General features: G+C 41.1%; 1 protein-coding gene across 3 annotated transcripts in view; it reads left to right on the top strand.

The window, feature by feature from the left end:
* The window catches only part of VMP1 (vacuole membrane protein 1), a 74237-nt gene that overhangs the window by 26558 nt on the left and 27289 nt on the right, over positions 1-20390 (top strand). For all 3 annotated transcript variants that reach the window (XM_014953205.1, XM_014953204.1, XM_014953206.1), the window contains 2 exons: positions 3287-3454; positions 8161-8292. In XM_014953205.1, coding sequence (XP_014808691.1) covers positions 3287-3454; positions 8161-8292 — 300 coding nt within the window. The remainder of the gene's footprint in view (positions 1-3286; positions 3455-8160; positions 8293-20390) is intronic.

The raw sequence follows: 20390 nt of genomic DNA, 5'->3' as shown, positions 1-20390 counted from the left end.
CGAAACACCCCGGGGCCCCCCCCCCCCCCCCCCCCCCACATCGCAACCATGGCCCTGTTTAGCCAACCATTGTTTTGAGGTGCTTGGTAACCACGGCTTTGTGAAAGTATTATGCTCTGTGTGAGCGTGGAGAGCTGAGCTAGAAGAAAAGCAGATGTCAGAGATGTTGTGTTGGAGCCTGCCGAGCTGGGAGAGGTTCTCCATTGGACTCTCAGGACAGCTGGGCTCCGCTGCCAGAGGAGGACACGGGATTGTTCTGCTTTCCTTTGGCTCGCTCTCGGTTCCAGTGCTCCACACTTCATCACTCTAAATGAGCCATTTATGTTTTATTTCTTATTCCAGTTAAAATGTGGCTTCTGTGGGTTCCATAACTCCAACTTTTTTCCATTATAGAATTGTTTACATTACAGTGGAAGAATTATGCTCAATTGGCATAGTCTTCAGGTGGCTCGTTGGCCGTTTACAGCTGCTTTGTGAAATGCCTTTTTTTTTTTTCTTTTCCACTGGCTACTTCTTGTAAAATTTTTCCTTTTGCAGATGTTTGTTGAGACTGAGAGAGCTGTCTTAACAGGAGGCAATGCTTAGACCATTAAGCCATCTCAAGGATGGCAGCTCTGTTGGGAGAAGCTGCTCGTGGCAAGAAGCTCCTGCAGGAGCTCCTCCCGTCAGGCATTTTGTCATCGCTTGCTCTCCTGAGATTGTACATTCTTTCCTACACACCTTGTGTGCAGTTTGGGAAGAAATGCTGGTGATTCCATCACTGAAACCGTGCAAGGGCTTGGGGGCCTCACTATAGTAGGGAGTCAATTTCTCTCTTACTATTACAAAACTGAATCTAACAGTCTCCCATCACAGCTGGCTGTAGTTACACTGTAGTGTGGCATGACTTCCAAATTTTGTGGAACTGAAAATGGTACTTCTTGATTCACACACCGTATCTCACCGCCTCGGCAGCCACCGTACCCTTACTCTCAGGGGAACATAGGCAATGGTCATTTACAACTCAACTACGTGGGGATTTCCTCCATGCAAATTTGCTCTTCAAGAGAATTTTATTGCAAATTTCTGCAGGTGAAAGCCATTAATTTAAGGAAGATGCCTTGAGACTGTTGTTTTGGTTTTTTTTGTCCCAAGGTAGCTGTCAGTCTGGGGAGGGAAATAGGGGATGGGATTAAATTCCCTGAGTTTCAGAGTACGGTGGAGAAATAGGTTCCCAGATTTGTCATAAACATACTTCACAATTTTAGAAAAGTTTCAACTCCCTTTTTGCATTTGTCCTTGATGAGTAAAATAGAATATGTTATTTATTTAGATATGAAGCTGCTGGGGATAGGGATGATCTTGCTACCAGAACTAAAAAGGAGCTCATTGCCATTGCGGCCTATAGAAATGTCAGTAGTATATATTATTAGTCATTGGTTTAACCATCCAGTCTTTATTCTCCCTTCCATATCAAAATCACTCCTGTGTATCCATTTCTGGATCTTCTCTTTTTCAATTTTACTTCAATTAACCTGTTTTAAGATATTTTTTTTAGGGAGACTGTGCCTCATTTATCATCTCAACAGGCTGCATCTGTGTACTCATACCATCCAAAGCATGCCAAAGCACTTCGAGTCAGTCTCCTGTAAAGTAACAAGGAATAAATAAAAGGATTTGATTGGTATCAGAGCAGCTTGTCTTTTACCGATTCCATGCCAGAAGAATGGCTTTATTTTGAATTGTTTACATAAGACAACAGTAGTCACAGCTGTCATACAGAAAAAATATAGCTGCTTGAGGGTTTTTTCGACATTCTTATTTCACTGCCATTAAAAAAATGACAGTATCAATGTAATTGTTGAAGTCCAATTGTAATTCTGGACCTGAAATACTAATGTGGATGAACCCAACTCAAATCTTCTTGTCAGCAAAAAGCACTGGAGCTTCACCTTTTGTGGGAGACCTGCTGTGGAATTTCAGCCTTTAATGTGCAAATGAAGCCTGCAGGGTCCTGTGAATGAATCTCTGCTCCTGCATTTCAAAGTGGGCTGGGGAAGCCTTGTGCAGGAGAATGGCAGTGCTGGGGTCTATCACACTTTCCCTCCTTATTCTGTAATAGATTTAGCTTTGGTTTGGGTGGGGGTATCAGGCTCCCTTATTGCTCTAATAAAACATGACTCATTTAAAGAAAAACACGTAGAAGAAAATTGTTGGTAATATGTTCCCCGACACGATGTCAAAACCCATCAAGTAATTAATAGCAGAAGTTAGTGTTTGTGTAATTTGTTCTGCATATAAAGAAAACTTCAATATTTCTTTAAATCTGTGATTTTATGAAAAGACCTTAGTTTAACTCAGTACTTTTTTTATTTTTCTTCTTCGCCAGGCCTTTTGCTAAGTGGTGTCTTTTTTTGCTACAACTTCTAGCGTTCAGGCCATAGACAATTTGAATTGCTTCTCACTTCTTTTGTATTAAAATAATAGCAATTCTTTCAGGGTTTTCTAAGTATGTAGCAGTTCAACTCTTGAATAGATTTTTATGCTAGTTTTATTTGGAGATCTATCCAAAAAAGCCTTTTAATATAAGATGGAGACTAGAAGTAATTCAATTATATGGCATTTAAATAACGTTTAAGTTTTGAATTGTATTTTGAACCATTTTTAGCAAACAGCAGTAAGGTCACTTTCTTGTATACACAGAAAAACTGACACAAATTAAGCAAGATTTTTGGAGAAAGATCCAAAAGTCAAGAAGGTCTGCTGTAAGATGCCCTAAAGTCACAGTCATTAAAAAAAAAAAAAAAATTAGAATTTAAATGCCTCTATCCTTTAAAAGCAGCAGTAGGGAAAGCACCTGCTCTAATAAAGCTGTAGGCCATAAATACCTTAAGGAGAACATTTTAAAGTTTTGAAAAATTTCCTGGTTTATAAGAAGTCAGGATTCTTATTTCTTCTTGGCAACCTCGTAGTACTGTACAATGGCGTGGCAAGAGCTGAAAGGCTCCTTCATTAACATTGCACTTCAGATGCTCTTAAAAACCCCAAAACAACAATGTTTTACACGTATAACATTATTAATGGCCAAAGTAAGAAATAGTCCTTCATTAACATTGCACTTCAGATGCTCTAAAAAACCCCAAAACAACAAACAATGTTTTACATGTATAACATCATTAATGGCCAAAGTAAGAAACAGTTAAGTTTTAGCCTGAGCTCCTTGCATCAGGGACAAACATGAGTTTTTCATTTTGACTTTTATTATAACTAACATAAAATGCATCTGAAATTACTTGTGTTTTTTCAGGGTCCACACATAGCATCAGTTACTCTCGCTGCATATGAATGTAACTCAGTTAATTTTCGTGAGCCTCCGTACCCGGATCAAATTATCTGCCCTGACGAGGGGACGACTGAAGGATCCATCTCTATATGGGCCATCATCTCAAAAGTCAGGCTGGAGGCCTGCATGTGGGTAAGGCTTGCTTTATAAAACTTAAGCAATTTTAATTTATGCGTTTAATTTCTGTGTCTAGCCATACGTGAAAATTCCTGAAATTAGCAAAATAATGATGGCCTACACTGCCAACAGTAACGTGTGTATCTGCAATGTGAATAGATACTTTCCTCATCAGCCTTCTAGCCCTGGATAATTTTAATATCCTTTAAAGAGAAGTAATAGGATATTACTGGGCTGTCTTTCATCAGCTACTGTTGACTGGTGTTCTAAATGCTAGCAGAAAATGTTTGTGTACTTCAAAGCTGTTGATGTAAAAGGTAAATTTCAGAAGGGGTGTCTGCATCCCAAATGATCTTGCACTGATCAATCGATTGGATTAAGTAAGAAAGTTACATTGCACCCTTTTGCATATTTTATTTCCATTTCTCTGCCTGTTTCCATCATGGCAAACTGTACACTTAAAGCTAACCTGCTTTTCCTGTTTTAAGTGAATCAGGGTCTTAGGAAACGCTGTCATTGGAACTTCCTTTCCGTTTTCCTCTTTTTTTTTTTCTTTTTTTTTTTTTTTTCCTCTGGAGCTTTTTATAGAAGTTTGGGTTTTTGGAAGATTTTGGTCAGTTAAGATGTTTTTTTCATTATGTGTAGATTTTGAATTGCAGTTTACACAGATGCATCTGCTGTGAACTGCCTGCCATATTAACTTTATTTTACTACTGACTTCCTGTTCTAGCCAATGATTTAATTATTAAATTCTTGGTTGTCCAATTCAAATGGAGAGAGAGGAAATTCTGAAAATACATGGTATCTGTTGCCTGCCCTTGCATTCCTTCTAATGATATGAAAAGATATATTAAGGCGACTTTGATCACTACAACTTAAAATTATCAGCAGCTGCGTTACTCAGAGAAATTCCAGTTGGGTTGTACGCATTACAGACGTAATGTGCAGCAGTACCAGAGTCAAAACACTAACAGAGAAAGTGGACTTAAAACCCTCTCAAGAAGCAAAGTACATCTTAAATTTCACTCTTTCCAATGAGGGGGCAGAATTGCCCGAATACTTGATAAATAGCTAAACATACAAGTGCTTAATTAGACTGTAAATATAAGATTTCTTTTTATTTTCGCCCTCATCCCCCTCTGCTTAAGTTTGTTTAATGGAGACTGGAGTAATAAAAATGGCATTTACAATTACGTTTCTAGGGTTGCAAAATAAAAATGTAGCTCAGGGTAAACACGCATTGCTTAATCTTCAGCATGTAAAATAACTGAACTATGATGAGAATTAAGTAGTTTAGAAATGAGTTAATGGGGTTGCAGGCACTGAAAGCTTGTGTCCTTGTGAGCAGCCACCAGGGAGAACAAATGGTACCTCCAGTCTCTCGTTTGAGCTGCGTTTCTTGGTTAAGGCTGGGGAAAAAAGACAAGAGAAAAAGACAGAACCAGAACATTTGTATCCCACTCTTTTTCCTCCCTTTTTCTTTCTTCTCGCTTTCAAATCCACTGTCAGCTACCTTTTCACTGAACTCTGTCTCCACTAGATTTCCCCTTGGGAGCATCCTCTGTCTACCAGTGGTGTCTAGTGCTATGTTATGCTTTCTTGGAATGTTTCATGAGTACATAAACATTGCTTGCTAATTTCCTGTAAGCCAAATCAAGTTGGCAATTGCTGCTGCTTCTTCCAGTATGTTTCTTTTGTCCTAATTCCAGTTCACTTTTTATGGAAGCTGTTGAAGAAACTTACTTTTGAATCTGTCACTCTTAGACCAAATGTCAATTTAACAGGGAAGTAACAGTGACTTCCAGAATGTGAAAAGGCTGATTTTTGCAAATCAAAGTCTTAATGAAAAAAAAATAATTGAATGGAATAATTTTCTGCTTTTAAACTGAAATCAGAAATATTGAGTTTAATTCCTAATCTGGGTATGATTACAAAATCTTCCTTTTCTTTTTTTTTTGTTTAAATGGAATCAGCAACTTCTAATTAGATCTAAAATCTGAATTTATACTAAATCCTGAATAAATGCAAAAGAAAAGGAATTACTGGGTGTATACTGATGTGCTCCCAATGCAGCACGTGGAGCCCTGTGAAGAATAGGTGTAACAGCACCAACAGCCTGTTTCCTTTAGACTTGTAAAGTGAAATTATGTTGAACGGCTCCAAAGTGAAATCTGGCCAATCTCTCCTTGATTATTCGGAGGGAGACAGGAGGGGTGGCAGCAATAGAAATTTTCATGTGAAATGTTGAAAGCAGGACGGTCCCAGCGGGGACTTTGCAGACCTCTGACTATAAAGCTTCCCAGACTAAGTATCCTGCAAGGTTTGAATGCGGGAATTTATCTGCACGAGGGATTTGATTCAGATCACAAAAACATCAGCGGCTGTTCCAGCCGACTTAAACCAGGTACTGTTTTTTCCAGAGATTAAAATCATTACTAGTCCCCTGCATGTCAGCGATAGCCATTTTTGCTGATAATGAGCGTTACGAGGATTAAATATCACTGTATCTAAGGAATTATTAGGTGAAATGAAAATGATGCTTTTTTTTTTTTTTTTTTTTCCCAATCACTATAAAAGTTGGCTCCACCAGTCCTGGCCTGCAGAAGGACTCTCGGAAACAATCTACTAGGTGTATGCCAGTTTTCACAGCCTTCCATCCCACAGGGACAAGGAATTCAATAGTGCCCTACATTTTTAATGTGTTGCAGCCTTTTTTTTTTGTTTTTTTACAAGAAATAAGGGGAAAGAATAAAAATGTTTAATTGCTCGGGATTAGAAGAACAGGCGGCCTGTGTCCTGACCAGGATAAAATCTGTTTAAAGGACTCTTTCTAGTGGAGTAATTTCCCAGTTTCCTTTTCTGAATGTATTTGTGTAAAAGAATTTTGATTAGCATTTGCTTTTCCAATTTGTTGTTAGTCCAAGGAATCTCCATGTAGAACTGGCATTCAAAGTTAAATGGTGAAAATGGACAGATAATGTTACAAAAAGCAGTTAAATAGTTACTGGCTTGAATCACTTAATCATTACTTTTCTTTTTTTTTTTTTTTTTTATTGGCGTGATGGAAACATAGAAACAGAAAAAGAGTTAAAAAGTTTCTGGCTTGAAATACTTTATTATTTCTTTTTTTTTTTTTTTTTTTTTTTAATGCACTTAAGGAACCTATCTCCAGCAAACATGAAATCATATGATTTTTATTGCACTTCTGAAAATGTTTTGTAATAATGAGCATGTGACTTAGCCAATTTAAAGAAAGTTCATGTCCAGTCCATGCATGCGAACCTCTTCCTCGGTTAACAGAGGGAAGCCAAAGCAAATTGGCAGAGCCTGGAGGAGCAATGTGACTTTTTGTTCTTGCATCACCCTGAGAACATAACCTCAAGTTAATTTTTCTGAAACGTTGTTGCTACTGTTTTCAGGCCTTATCTTCCCTCCCGCCAGAAATAGGCGGTTTAATGAAGTTCAGCTTGTTGCACTCCTTTAAATTTTTCTTTTGTGGAAAACAAGGGCATAAACATATGAGGCTGTGCAATTTATGGTGCTTAAACTGAGAATTTAACAGTTTGGGTAACTGCAGAGAGCGGCGGGATTTAAAACCACAACCTGTTGATTTGGAATATCCACAGCAGCTGGAATTCTCCCTCGCTTGCAGCTGCATATAGAGCAGGAACAAAGGAAATTGAAAAGCTTTCACGTTGCTTCAAAGGAATAGAAAAGCATTTGTTAGTCACTGCTGACCTTAAGAGAGAAAAGCCATCTGTGTGTAGCTCAGTTCTAGCACTTTTCCAGTGTGGTGCCCAACTATTGTGCTATTAGCTGTCCTATATTTAAACCATTCTGAGTTTAGTCCGAGTTCCTGTTTCATTAGCCTCTGTTTATCCCCGTGTTCAATCCTAGCTGTCTCTCTTTGCTTTTCTTTTTTTTCCTTTGGGTTAAGCTAAAGTTGCATTTACCCACAAGATCGAAATGAGTCATTTGATGTCCTGAGAAAACAAATATAATTTTCCTGTGGTGAGAAGGGAACCATGCTTTCATCCCGAGTTCTCTTGGCTTTTGTTCATTCCATCTTAAGGAGAGAGAAAGCTTGAGATCGGGCTTTGCTTAACCTTATTTTTCTTGCTCTTTGCTGTAGTAAAACTCCAGCCTGTTTTCTAATAAACACTTAACTTGCACGAAGTCTCATGACTCGAAGAAGTCAACTACGTGACGGGACCCGGGAGGAGTTCCCAAATTCTTTTGAAGGCTGCCCAGGAGCAAAGGCTGTCTGTCACATGCTGGCCAATGTGTCTGGCATGGTGTGGTGGGGTGAGATGGCAGCTCTGTGCTGAGTCAGGGGTGGTTTGGGAGAGCAGGACCCCCCGCCTGGCCGCCTCCCCAGCAGCTGGCCACCGGCTGCTGAGCTCCACCAGAGCTGGGCAACGTGCCCCAGAGATGCACGGATCGTGTCAGTTTGACCTCGTGGACCACAGCTTGGGAGCCACCAAGTTATGCAGCGCGATAGTCGGTGCTGGGAGAAGCTGAACTTTGCCAAAGGGGGAAAGGGAAAGGAACATCAGTGTCTTCTAGCAGGAGAAATTTGACCTGGTGGATGAAAACAGACTTCTCGAGGCAGCTGGTCTCATCAGTTCTAATCATTTTGAAACGTCCACAGGCCTGTGCGTATCACATGTTTCCTATTTAAGAATAAACACGAAAATAAATCAGAGTTATTCTTTTCCCAGGGCGCTGGCACAGCCATTGGAGAGCTGCCTCCATATTTCATGGCGAGGGCAGCCCGACTCTCTGGTGCTGAACCTGATGATGAAGAGTACCAGGAATTTGAGGAGATGCTGGAACATGCACAGACTGCACAAGTAAGAACAGTGCAAAACAACAGAATTAATAAAATATAGAGCAATTTTGATGGAGTAAATAACCCGTACTGATGAAATGGGAATGGGCCAAAAATCAGTTGGTGTGAGTTCACAAGGGACTTCCCAGGGGTGGAAAAAGATCCTTCACTGGGTAGAGATAGCTCTGGTGATGGGAGGAGAGGAATGCAGCTTGTTGAAGCACATACAATAGTGCAGCTGAAGTATTTGCTACAAATACTGCATTTATTTAGGCTTCCAAGAAGAGCACAATAAAGGTCAGGAGAAAGGGGGCTCACAAACCAGTGACAGAGGAGGTGCTATTCCATAATCATGGTTGTTAGAGCTGCAGTTAAAGCCTCCCTGGGCCGGGAGATGATTATCAGGCAGCTCATCCCCTTCAGATGACATTTGCCTGCACCCGGGGGCCTGTGCATGACCCATTCATCAGCCTGAGGAAACATATTTTTCCTCATGTGAAAATGCAACCAAACTGCTCTGAATCCCTTTTTGTTGCTCTTGTCATTTATTTTCTTGATGGATTAAATAGTGCTTGTGTTACAACATAGTTTGCAGCCGATGCTGTACATCAGTCAGATATTACAGTAGATAATTTTTCATTCAGGTCAGGAGTTTGCATCCTGTTCACGAGTTATTGATAGTGTTTTAGGAAAAAAAAAACTGAACATTTTTTTTCCTCAAACTACTTGCCACTGAATTTCTCTTCTGTATTTTTCCTTCTTACCCTGTTTTGTCTGCCACTAAGTTGAAATGGGACATGAAACTGCTATTAAAAAACCAGCAGATGCTATTTACCATGCACCATGTTCTGCCAGGGTATTTACTTCATATAAATATATATTTTTACTCCTGCTCTTCAAAAATGAATGAAGCTTTTCCATGAAAGAAAGTGGTTTGTCTGGAAATACTGAGTGCAATCTAGTAATTCTAACGGTAAACCCTGTGTTTCCTGAGAGCCTTCCCCTGCTAGAAAGTTCCAAAGGGTTTTCTGCTATTGTAAATAGTTAATTCTTCTATTTCTCTAAAGATAGTGTGTATGTGAGGGGGGGAAATTCGCTTTGTTCTTTACCATCAGTGTTTGCTTTGCTAACTGTATAACTTTTCCCTAACTGTATAAAAATCAAGTTGGGGTTAAAAAAAAAACCAACAAAACAACAAAAAACCCAAACCCCAAACGAAACCAGTCGAATAGATGCCTGGAGATCTGAAATGCTATCTGTGTTTACTGAAACTCTCCCAGCAAATTATATGTGCATTGGGTTGTGGGAGCAGCCAGGGTTCCTTTCCAGAAAGCACAGTAAGATTCTTGGGAAGAAGATTTTTTGCTAGAGAGCGTCTTGTCAGGACAGGCCAAACTATTATAGCTGAGCTGTATTGACTGCCCTTCCTAAACGAACGGCGTTGTGTAGTTAATTAAGAAAAATGATGCTGTTATTTACTAGTGCTTTTGATTTTATTTTCTTGGCAATTGGATTTGGATTGAAGCGTGTTGTTTTGTGGATGGATGGCCAGGAAAAAAGGAAAAAAAATCATTTTAAACTCCACTTGTGGTTTGGTTTCTGCAAAACTCTTTTAACATGAGGCTTTGACAATCTGATTAAATTGCATTGCACTCATAAAACTGACAGTTCAGTTTTTTCCATTTGCTAATGTGACTTCCTTTTTGCTTTTGGCTTCAGTCGTGTTTTTGCTAGATGTCTGTGGGAGACAGGCCTGCCTTTTCCTATGACCTTGAGTAAATCCCAATCTTCAGTATGGCTTATCGCTATTTGTTCTCTAATTTGCTATTCATGAGCAGTTACCATGCCTATTTTTAAATTGCTCAATAACAATTTTTATTACCTACATCAGCTTCTCCCACTCGCCCAAGCCTTAAGAGAACGCGGGGGATGTGACAAGCGTCTTATGCCACGGGGACTACTACAAATGCTTGATGTCAACTGACAGGAGCCTTCTTTTAGTGGAAAGGTCTCGCTTCACCCTGCCTTTTTGAAAGGCATGAAACTGGGTGTGTTAGGTTTGGAAGAACAGCTTCCCCCTCTACTATTGCTCAGCTGCTCTGTGCCTACGAGGCAAAGCCAAGCGGCTTGACGTTTGTGCCTGCGTGTGTGTTGTTTAGAAAGCTGGTGGCTGCTATTTCTCAAAAACAATGGTGATTTTGAGAACCAGATGAGGCTCTTCTATGGTGAGAACAGACCATGAATCCAGCCTGAAGGGCCTGTGAGGGGGGAAATGTTGCTCGCTAGCTTGGCACTTCAAAAAAACAACCAAAAAAAAGGAACCTAAAAGGATTAAACAGCGTAAAGGTTTAGTGCCCTGTTCAAAGTTACACAGAGTAAAACACTATTTACTTTCAAGAGTCTATTGATGGGGTTTCTGTCATAAATCTCAGATCTAAGTGACCTGTCTCCTTGAGCTGGGTTTTGGGAAGACTCGTTAGCCTGGGGACGATGTGTAAGGGCTGCCTTGTACTTTCCATTAGCGGATTTGGGAAAAAGCCCCTTGTTTTAAGTGAGCACTCGCTCCTCTCGGCGCGTCCCCGCGCACACGCCGGCGGGCTGGTCCCCGTTACACAAAGGCAGCCTCAGAGCTGCTCTTGTCCAAATGGAGCAGCTTTGCCCTGGAGAAGGAGTGTGGTTTACGAGCAGGGCTCTCATTTATTTTATTTTTTTATTTTTTTTTTGTTCTCAGAGCTCCACACAATGCAGAGCCCAGCATGCTATAGGAACAGAGCGACCCGCTCCGATTTGTTAACACTTAAGGCGGTATTTAAAAATCGCAAATATTTGAAATCTCAGTTGCTGTTTTAACTCTTTTTTTCCAGTCGAATACCAGAGCAAAGGAGTTTTTGATCAGAGCTCCCCTTTTTAGCCACGGGGAGTATCTCCAGTGCAGCCGTTCAAACCAACCTCTCAATTAGGGGAAGTGAATCTATTACTTAGTGCTGGGGCAGCACATTGCTCCCGCTGTATTATTACCATACTTTTGTACAGTTTCATGCCTACACACACACATGTTGCAGGGACTCTCTTTCGCTGGTTTAATAGTTGCTGATTGTTAAGGATTCTCATCTTTTCTCTATTGTGCTGAAACTCTTAAAGCTGAGGGAGGTTTCTGGTGAAAATGAAGCTTTTAATGCCAGCTTCCCTCAAGGTACTTAGCAATAATGCGTGGGCCCTTGCTGTATCATGGTACTCTTTGCTAAGAGGAGAAAGTACTGATATCTTTGCTGTATATCTAATCCTTAATGACTGTGAGTGTTTGGATTCATTAAGTAGCATATTTTTAAGGACTAATGATTTACACGTCGGGCTTTGCTTCTGTGCAGCGCTGCTGCAGCCAAATTTCCATGTAAAAATATTTTCTAGTTGCCTGTGTTACTATCAGCCACTGCTGTTTGTTTACTTTCCAAACCGTGTCCTGCCTCCGAAAAAATACAAGCTCAAAAAAAAGGGGTTAAATCCATAGAAATGCTGAGATGCAGCAGGACTGGTTTGTAAATGATTGAGTGCCATCTGCTCAGTGAATGTCAGTTGTTGCTGGGACCTGTTTTTGACTCCACTGAACCTTTACTGGTTGTGGTTTGTCTGGCCATCACATGACTTCTCTGAAAATTCCCCCTCCCCTCCATTTCCAGTAAACTGTTTGAACAGGAGTGACTCAGACTGAAACCAGCTTCCCTGTAACCACAGGGCTTGTTAAAGAATTTGTCAACGTGGACTCAAGAGGGTTTGTATTAAACTAAGCTGCAACTGCTGGGGTTCGCGTTGCGTCAGGAGTTCCACCCAACGACTTCCTGCTTGGGGAGCTGGCTTCTTGTCTGCAAGGAGTTAAACTGATGAACTCTGGTGATAGAGACAGCAAGATGCAGGTTAAACCCATCTTTCCAGCCTTTCCCAGGGCTCCGGTGCCTTGAGCTGGGTTGCTTTTCCCCATCTCCATGTGGGGTTCCTCTTTGCAGAAGCAGAGCAAAGTGCTCTACCACACCCAGCCATGGTTACTGGGAGAACCCAGCACTGTGTTCTGACACGACACCCTGACTTCACTCAAATGGAATGATTGGGTTCGACTAATAAGCTAAATGTTACTTAATTAGCAGCGTAAAAGAAGATGGCCAAATTAAAAATGGATCGCTCCCGTGATTAAACTAGAATCAGATTCAGCTAGTATCTGATAAGTCCCTGCTTGAAAAGGATTCCCTGGCTGCTGGCTTGCTTAATGAAAAGGTTTTATGGGTATTTGGTACGAGAAAAAAGAAGTTAAAGCAGACCACAAGCAGATTTTTATAAAGCAGTTGTTATAAAAATGGAAGTGGTAGAGTCACATACAATAACTGGAAAACCTTGACTTCTTTTTTTTTTTTTTTTTTTTTTTTGCTTTCCCAGAAATGACTTGTTCAAACCCGACACCAAATTCCGTTCATAATTCCTCAGTCTCCCAGTCGCTCCTTTCCTCATCAGCTTCCTCTCTTTATTAATTGTGCCGGACGAGAAGGAGGTTGCTGGGGTTTGGTCCGGGCTGCCTGATGGGTGGCCAGCAGGAGGCTTGTCTTCCTCAAGTTTGATGCCTGCATTTGTTAATATGTGTAGGGGAGGTATCTTACTTCTTTTTATCGTGGCCCATAATTAAATGGAAATTCAAACCTAATCAAACCTGGAAGCTTCACTTTAGAAACTTCATATGAAGCTTGAGAGGGAGATGGCAAACTGATAGTGAACTAATGGTGATTTGTTTCACGGACTATATAATAAGCAGTGAATATACTAAGTATCTTTTAAGGTGTTCTCCCAAATTAGTGAGTTGAAGTGAGCTTTGGAATGACTCAATGAAAGCTTTAAATAAAGGGAACTTGTTACGGAGGACTTCCTGAGAAAAGAGGTAGCAAAGAGTTAATGCAGGCAGAGGGCAGACAATAAGAGCTATGAGTAACCAATGTGTGAGCCACCTCCTCCCTGGGTTTCTTTGGACACTGGCAGAGAATGGGGCAGCCTTGTGCCTGCATTGTTCTATTCATTTGCACACCTGCTTACAGATAAGGAAAAAACAGCAATGAGCATTACATTAGTTTACTAATGGTAATCTAGAGATGACTTTTTCACATTCTTCTCTGAAGGGCTGATTGTGATAACCTCCCTAAAACTTGTTTTCCCGGCCCCCTCTCATTTTAATGTTTAGTGTGTAAGTACATAAATCAGAAATCTGGATTAATCTGCCATATTTTCACTCGATATTGGGATATTAGCTCAGAGGATTTATTTCAGTAACAAATTTCTCACTTCACAGGAGAAATGAACCTTTCCAGAAGGAATGTCACCAAGTTTGCTGGAAGTCTTGTGGCTTCTCCACAACTACATGTGCTGTAGTTGTGAAGAAGTGGTCAGTTGCACTCTGCATACTCTGTTCTGCGAGTGTTGTGGATGCTCCACACAAGTTTCAAAAGGAACACTTTGGTCCTAAATATTTGATATTTCACTCCCTGGTATTCTGAGAAAGACCAATAAATGATCAAAAGTTTGGGTCAGATAAGCTGCTTCCAAAAATGTTTATTCAGGGAGAGCCTTCAATAACTGATGGACATTAATTGTGGTATCATAATCAAGAAAATGGCTACTTTTTTTTCCCCTCTGCTCCAGACACTGTTTAAATATCTGTGTTGTACAAGAGTCTGGTATGCAGACCACTTCTCGGAGCTGTCTGGGAACCTCTGCCGCTTCCCGGGGAGCACAAGGCAGAGGTATGCTCAGCACGGCACATCTGCTGGCTGGGCTGAGCAGGAGGACTCCTGTGTGCAAAAGGATTTCTCAGCTGTGTAAGAAATCGCTCACTTTTATTCTACAAGCTGTTTTCCTGTGCCTGGGTTTTCTTCCTTAACTTATTTCTAAGTTCTCTGTGCAGGAGCAGTGTATTTTTTTTCAGTGCTGGTGACTTTGGCTCTGTCTTGTCAAGGGATTGAAAAGGTCAATCTATTTGTCTGGTTCCTTTCATGATGGTGGTGGCTAAAACAAAGCAATAACTTGTTTCATTCCAGCAATCATGAGCCCTTCCTTACAGTGTCTGAATCTTAAACCACACGAAAAATAGGACTTAGTAATTCATAATGGATGAAAAAAATTGATCCCATCCTTTTGATTGCTCATCACGCCGCCGTAGCTAAATTGGCAGACCTGTGGCCACAGTAACTAATTGCAATTGTAGCTTTGAGATAAATGAGCACTCACTTGTGCAGCTGCAATGGTATTTTAGGCAGCTGGCACGTTGGTGGAGGCACTGCCAGCACACGCTGTCAACTGCAGCAGCAAGGGCTGCGGGGGTCATCTCACTGAGCTGCTCTGCTCAGCCCTGTAAGGGAGATAATGCTGCTGTGTGATGCCTTCCTTTTAAATGCATCATAAGTACTTGTGGTTGTGGGTGATAAGTGCAATTTGTGTTTATGAGATGCTCTAATGTCCTCACATGGCAAGTTCTGCAGAAGTGGAAAATGTTCAATAAATAACAAGTTATTAGTCAAAACTATAAATAAAAAGAGAGTCAGGAAGGCTGCTTTTTGCAGGATGGTGGTGAATAAGATTGTCCCAGACCTCTGCTGTGTGTCTGACACTTTTTTTTTTTTTTTTTTTTTTTTTTTTTTTTGCTTTCCCAGAAATGACTTGTTCAAACCCGACACCAAATTCCGTTCATAATTCCTCAGTCTCCCAGTCGCTCCTTTCCTCATCAGCTTCCTCTCTTTATTAATTGTGCCGGACGAGAAGGAGGTTGCTGGGGTTTGGTCCGGGCTGCCTGATGGGTGGCCAGCAGGAGGCTTGTCTTCCTCAAGTTTGATGCCTGCATTTGTTAATATGTGTAGGGGAGGTATCTTACTTCTTTTTATCGTGGCCCATAATTAAATGGAAATTCAAACCTAATCAAACCTGGAAGCTTCACTTTAGAAACTTCATATGAAGCTTGAGAGGGAGATGGCAAACTGATAGTGAACTAATGGTGATTTGTTTTCATGGACTATATAATAAGCAGTGAAGATACTAAGTATGTTTTAAGGTGTTCTCCCAAATTAGTGAGTTGAAACGAGCTTTGGAATGACTCAATGAAAGCTTTAAATAAAGGGAACTTGTTACGGAGGACTTAGTGAGTTGAAACGAGCTTTGGAATGACTCAATGAAAGCTTTAAATAAAGGGAACTTGTTATGGAGAAGGGAACTTAAACTGATAGTGAACTAATGGTGATTTGTTTTCATGGACTATATAATAAGCAGTGAAGATACTAAGTATGTTTTAAGGTGTTCTCCCAAATTAGTGAGTTGAAGTGAGCTTTGGAATGACTCAATGAAAGCTTTAAATAAAGGGAACTTGTTACGGAGGACTTCCTGAGAAAAGAGGTAGCAAAGAGTTAATGCAGGCAGAGGGCAGACAATAAGAGCTATGAGTAACCAATGTGTGAGCCACCTCCTCCCTGGGTTTCTTTGGACACTGGCAGAGAATGGGGCAGCCTTGTGCCTGCATTGTTCTATTCATTTGCACACCTGCTTACAGATAAGGAAAAAACAGCAATGAGCATTACATTAGTTTACTAATGGTAATCTAGAGATGACTTTTTCACATTCTTCTCTGAAGGGCTGATTGTGATAACCTCCCTAAAACTTGTTTTCCCGGCCCCCTCTCATTTTAATGTTTAGTGTGTAAGTACATAAATCAGAAATCTGGATTAATCTGCCATATTTTCACTCGATATTGGGATATTAGCTCAGAGGATTTATTTCAGTAACAAATTTCTCACTTCACAGGAGAAATGAACCTTTCCAGAAGGAATGTCACCAAGTTTGCTGGAAGTCTTGTGGCTTCTCCACAACTACATGTGCTGTAGTTGTGAAGAAGTGGTCAGTTGCACTCTGCATACTCTGTTCTGCGAGTGTTGTGGATGCTCCACACAAGTTTCAAAAGGAACACTTTGGTCCTAAATATTTGATATTTCACTCCCTGGTATTCTGAGAAAGACCAATAAATGATCAAAAGTTTGGGTCAGATAAGCTGCTTCCAAAAATGTTTATTCAGGGAGAGCCTTCAATAACTGATGGACATTAATTGTGGTATCATAATCAAGAAAATGGCTACTTTTTTTTCCCCTCTGCTCCAGACACTGTTTAAATATCTGTGTTGTACAAGAGTCTGGTATGCAGACCACTTCTCAGAGCTGTCTGGGAACCTCTGCCGCTTCCCGGGGAGCACAAGGCAGAGGTATGCTCAGCACGGCACATCTGCTGGCTGGGCTGAGCAGGAGGACTCCTGTGTGCAAAAGGATTTCTCAGCTGTGTAAGAAATCGCTCACTTTTATTCTACAAGCTGTTTTCCTGTGCCTGGGTTTTCTTCCTTAACTTATTTCTAAGTTCTCTGTGCAGGAGCAGTGTATTTTTTTTCAGTGCTGGTGACTTTGGCTCTGTCTTGTCAAGGGATTGAAAAGGTCAATCTATTTGTCTGGTTCCTTTCATGATGGTGGTGGCTAAAACAAAGCAATAACTTGTTTCATTCCAGCAATCATGAGCCCTTCCTTACAGTGTCTGAATCTTAAACCACACGAAAAATAGGACTTAGTAATTCATAATGGATGAAAAAAATTGATCCCATCCTTTTGATTGCTCATCACGCCGCCGTAGCTAAATCGGCAGACCTGTGGCCACAGTAACTAATTGCAATTGTAGCTTTGAGATAAATGAGCACTCACTTGTGCAGCTGCAATGGTATTTTAGGCAGCTGGCACGTTGGTGGAGGCACTGCCAGCACACGCTGTCAACTGCAGCAGCAAGGGCTGCGGGGGTCAATGGCTGACGTGTGGGGACCCGGGTGACAGGATAATCTTCTCCTTCATTCTTCTCGCTGGAGGTGGCTGCTGGTATCTCATTAGGGAATCGCAGAAAAATTCATCTTGAAAGGGACCTGAGGCAGTTTCTGGTCCCGACGTATTGCTCAGAGCAGTGTCATCTGAGAGATCAGCTCAGGTTCCTCAGGGCATTGTCAAGTCTGGTCTTGAAGCTCTCCCAGACCGGAGACTGCACAACCAACCCCTCTGGGTCATCTCCTCCAGCGCTGGACTGTCCTCACGGACTTCTGCTTCCCTGACGTGCCAAACTGGCAACTCTCTTCCATGAAATGGGCTGCTGGATCTGCTCGCTGCCACCTCTTCTACAAGAATTGAATAGAAAGTAGCTCTTTAGCAAGCAAAGAAATAATAAGTTTTATTTCCCACTTTTGTGCGCCATGTCAAAGGGGACATGTTGCTTCACAGACCTGAACCGAGGAGTAGAGCATGGAGGTGGCAGGGGCTGTGGCTAAAAGAGCTACTGCTCTATAGGACAGATCTATTATCAGACTGAAAGGACGTGCTCCTTCCTCTTCCTTCAGACTGTTTCCTTTAATTGTGTCGTATTCTTTACAAAATGTCTTTATTCTTGCCGTGTGAAGCAGAAGGACTTTTTATGCAGAAGTCAGAGAGCTTCAGTTCTGGCTGTGGAAAACGCTTGAGAGTGAGGTCTACAATTTGTGTTCATTTTGGTATATCACTTCCAAACTTGAGCACATTGTTGGGTTGTAACAGTCTAAAATCTTGAAACTAAAGCTGCTGAGGTGGAGTTTATTATGAAGAAGGATTTGCTGGTTCTTCCCCCAAGGTCTAGGGGAGAGGGAGAAGTAAGGGAACTAAAGTGTTCTTACCATGGTATAGTTGGTTAAGTAAATGAAAAAAAGTTCCTAATGCTAATATTCTGTTTAATCCAGAGGTGGTTCCTTCCTCCTCATGTTAGTGGGAGGTCTTACTTACCATATAATGGATCCGTTGCTCACAATTTTCACACTTTTACTCCAAGACAGGTTAAAATTAAATGACTGGGGGAAGCAAGGCTTCTGCTGGAATGAACACTTAGCTCTGTTATGTTCTGCTCCCATACGACTTGAAAAGAATTCAGCTGGGCACACAGCTCTATCTATGGTTTCTTACATCTTTCCTTTCTAAACAGCGGTTTCAAAATCTGATTATGAGGACAATAGGTTTAACTGTACTTTCTGTGGGAAAACTTCAATTTTTCTGGCACACGTACTAGTTGTAGTTACTCATATGTCTGAGTTTACAAAGTCCCAAAGATGAGCATCTTTCCCATTATCTTTGTGGGTTGCAGCATCACCCCTCAATGTGCAACCAACCTCAAGAATTTGAACACAAACAGATGTGGGAATAAATCTGTGCCTTCCCTTGTCCTGGGGAAGGTTAGCGTAAGGATTCACCTGTATATTTGATTTATTTTTGACTTGAGATTTGTATGTAGTACCTGCTGTATGCTCGTCCTTGCCTGCAAATATTCTGAGTAGTGGTTTGAAATCCTACTAGCTCCAAGTCCTCTGATCTCTGACATAGTCTATTCATGGAGGTTTTGTAGGTATTGCTCTCTTGTTTTCCACAGTTCTCTGGTAAAGCCTGTGAAGTCAAGGGCCCTCTTTCATTGCTGTTCAGTCTTCTTCCTATTGTACCTTCTAAAACTGTTTTCGTTTTCAATGTGGACACGTTTTTCTCTTGTAACTTTCTCATATGATCACCCTATTCCTTTTTCAGAATTTAATGTCTCAGAAAACCCAGGCTTCTCGTGAAATTAAATTCGTTTCCTTCCCAAGCTTAGAATTTGAGGCAGTCTTCTTAATCTGGAACATCTGTCCCTATGCCTGTTGTATGTAAATGCCTTTCTTTTATCAAACTTCAGTGCTCGCTTAGATCTGCCGCCTTCCCTTCGCTGCTTTCAGTCATCCTTGAAAACCTTTTCTCCATTTGTCTTTTGACCGCCTGGTGTCCAAGACAGGGCCTTTCTTTGCCAGAATTTTGAGTGAGAAGTAAGTTTAAGCCTTACCTCTCGCACCCTCTTCTCTCCAGGCATCAAGATGGAAGTATCCCCTTTTAGTTTGTCCCTTATCTGCATTAAGCTGGAGGTATTTTTGATAAATAGAACAGAGATCCAGGGCCACAGCTCTTTCCATAAGCATTTAGATGTTGAGAGTGACTGCAGCTGACGGACTGGGAGACCGGCACCGTCATGAACCACTGCCCAAATATTCCTGCTGGTGACTTACTGGAACCTTACTCATGAGATCTGTTACCTTTGATGTCTCGCAGGAGAGGTACGAAACGGTTTCTTTGGTCCCTGAGTAATGAACTATTTGCAGCGATAAGCAATGACTGTCAACTGTATCTTGATCTCTGTTCTCTTCAGCTTAACTCCAGGTCACTGTGTTGATCATTAAACGTCGTCGCTGATCTACTGCTTTCTTAGCAGGGGTGTATGTTGTAACCCCTCAGCCTGTAGGTAGCTCTCCGACTCCTTTAAAACTCCTCTTCTGCACTTAATATGTTATTCCAATGAGTTAATAATTCTTCCCAGTCCTCTGAAATTCTAGAATTCATTGCCTAACCACAAATGGTCATTCGCCCATAAGTTGTGTTTGATTCCATTGTGTTGTAATAGAGAGCCAGAAGAAACAAAATATTGTGCAGCTCATTTTTAACATAACTCAGATTTTTACATAAAAAGGAGCACTGTCTTTGTAGGCAGCTTCTTAAATGTTAAGGAATTTATAATTTTAATAATCTGAGATGGTAGCTTCGTGCGTCGTCTTCAATATTTGGAAAAAAAGCGTTCTCCTCTTCAGATTATTATTTGGATAATTCAGCTTTGTTCCTAGTAAGGAAATATTATAACCTTAATACAAATTACACTCAAATTTTGAGGGACTGGACACTTCTTCCTCACATACAAGTTACACATTCACCTCAGGCACGAGGGTGAATTATCTGTCTCCTTGCTTGTAGAGGAGCCCTTCCATGGAGGTGCAACACGTTCTGGTTAAGTCTCTATATTGTTTTTAATGTTCATTCATGATTATGTTTTTTATTAGAGTAAGAAATCCCGCATAACCCCTCCCAAGCCTTCCAGAGATATATTTTGAACTTTTTGAGGCTACCAGCTGCTAGGTAATTAATATCCTGCTTGAGTGGTTGCATCGACTCGCATCGCTGACCTCCCCCTGGTCCTGTGTTAAGCCACTGTCTGTCC

The sequence above is a fragment of the Calidris pugnax genome, unplaced genomic scaffold, assembly GCF_001431845.1.
Source record: "Calidris pugnax isolate Ruff unplaced genomic scaffold, ASM143184v1 scaffold133, whole genome shotgun sequence".
Classification (NCBI taxonomy): Eukaryota; Metazoa; Chordata; class Aves; order Charadriiformes; family Scolopacidae; genus Calidris; species Calidris pugnax.
This window is presented reverse-complemented; position numbering and strand designations above follow the sequence as displayed.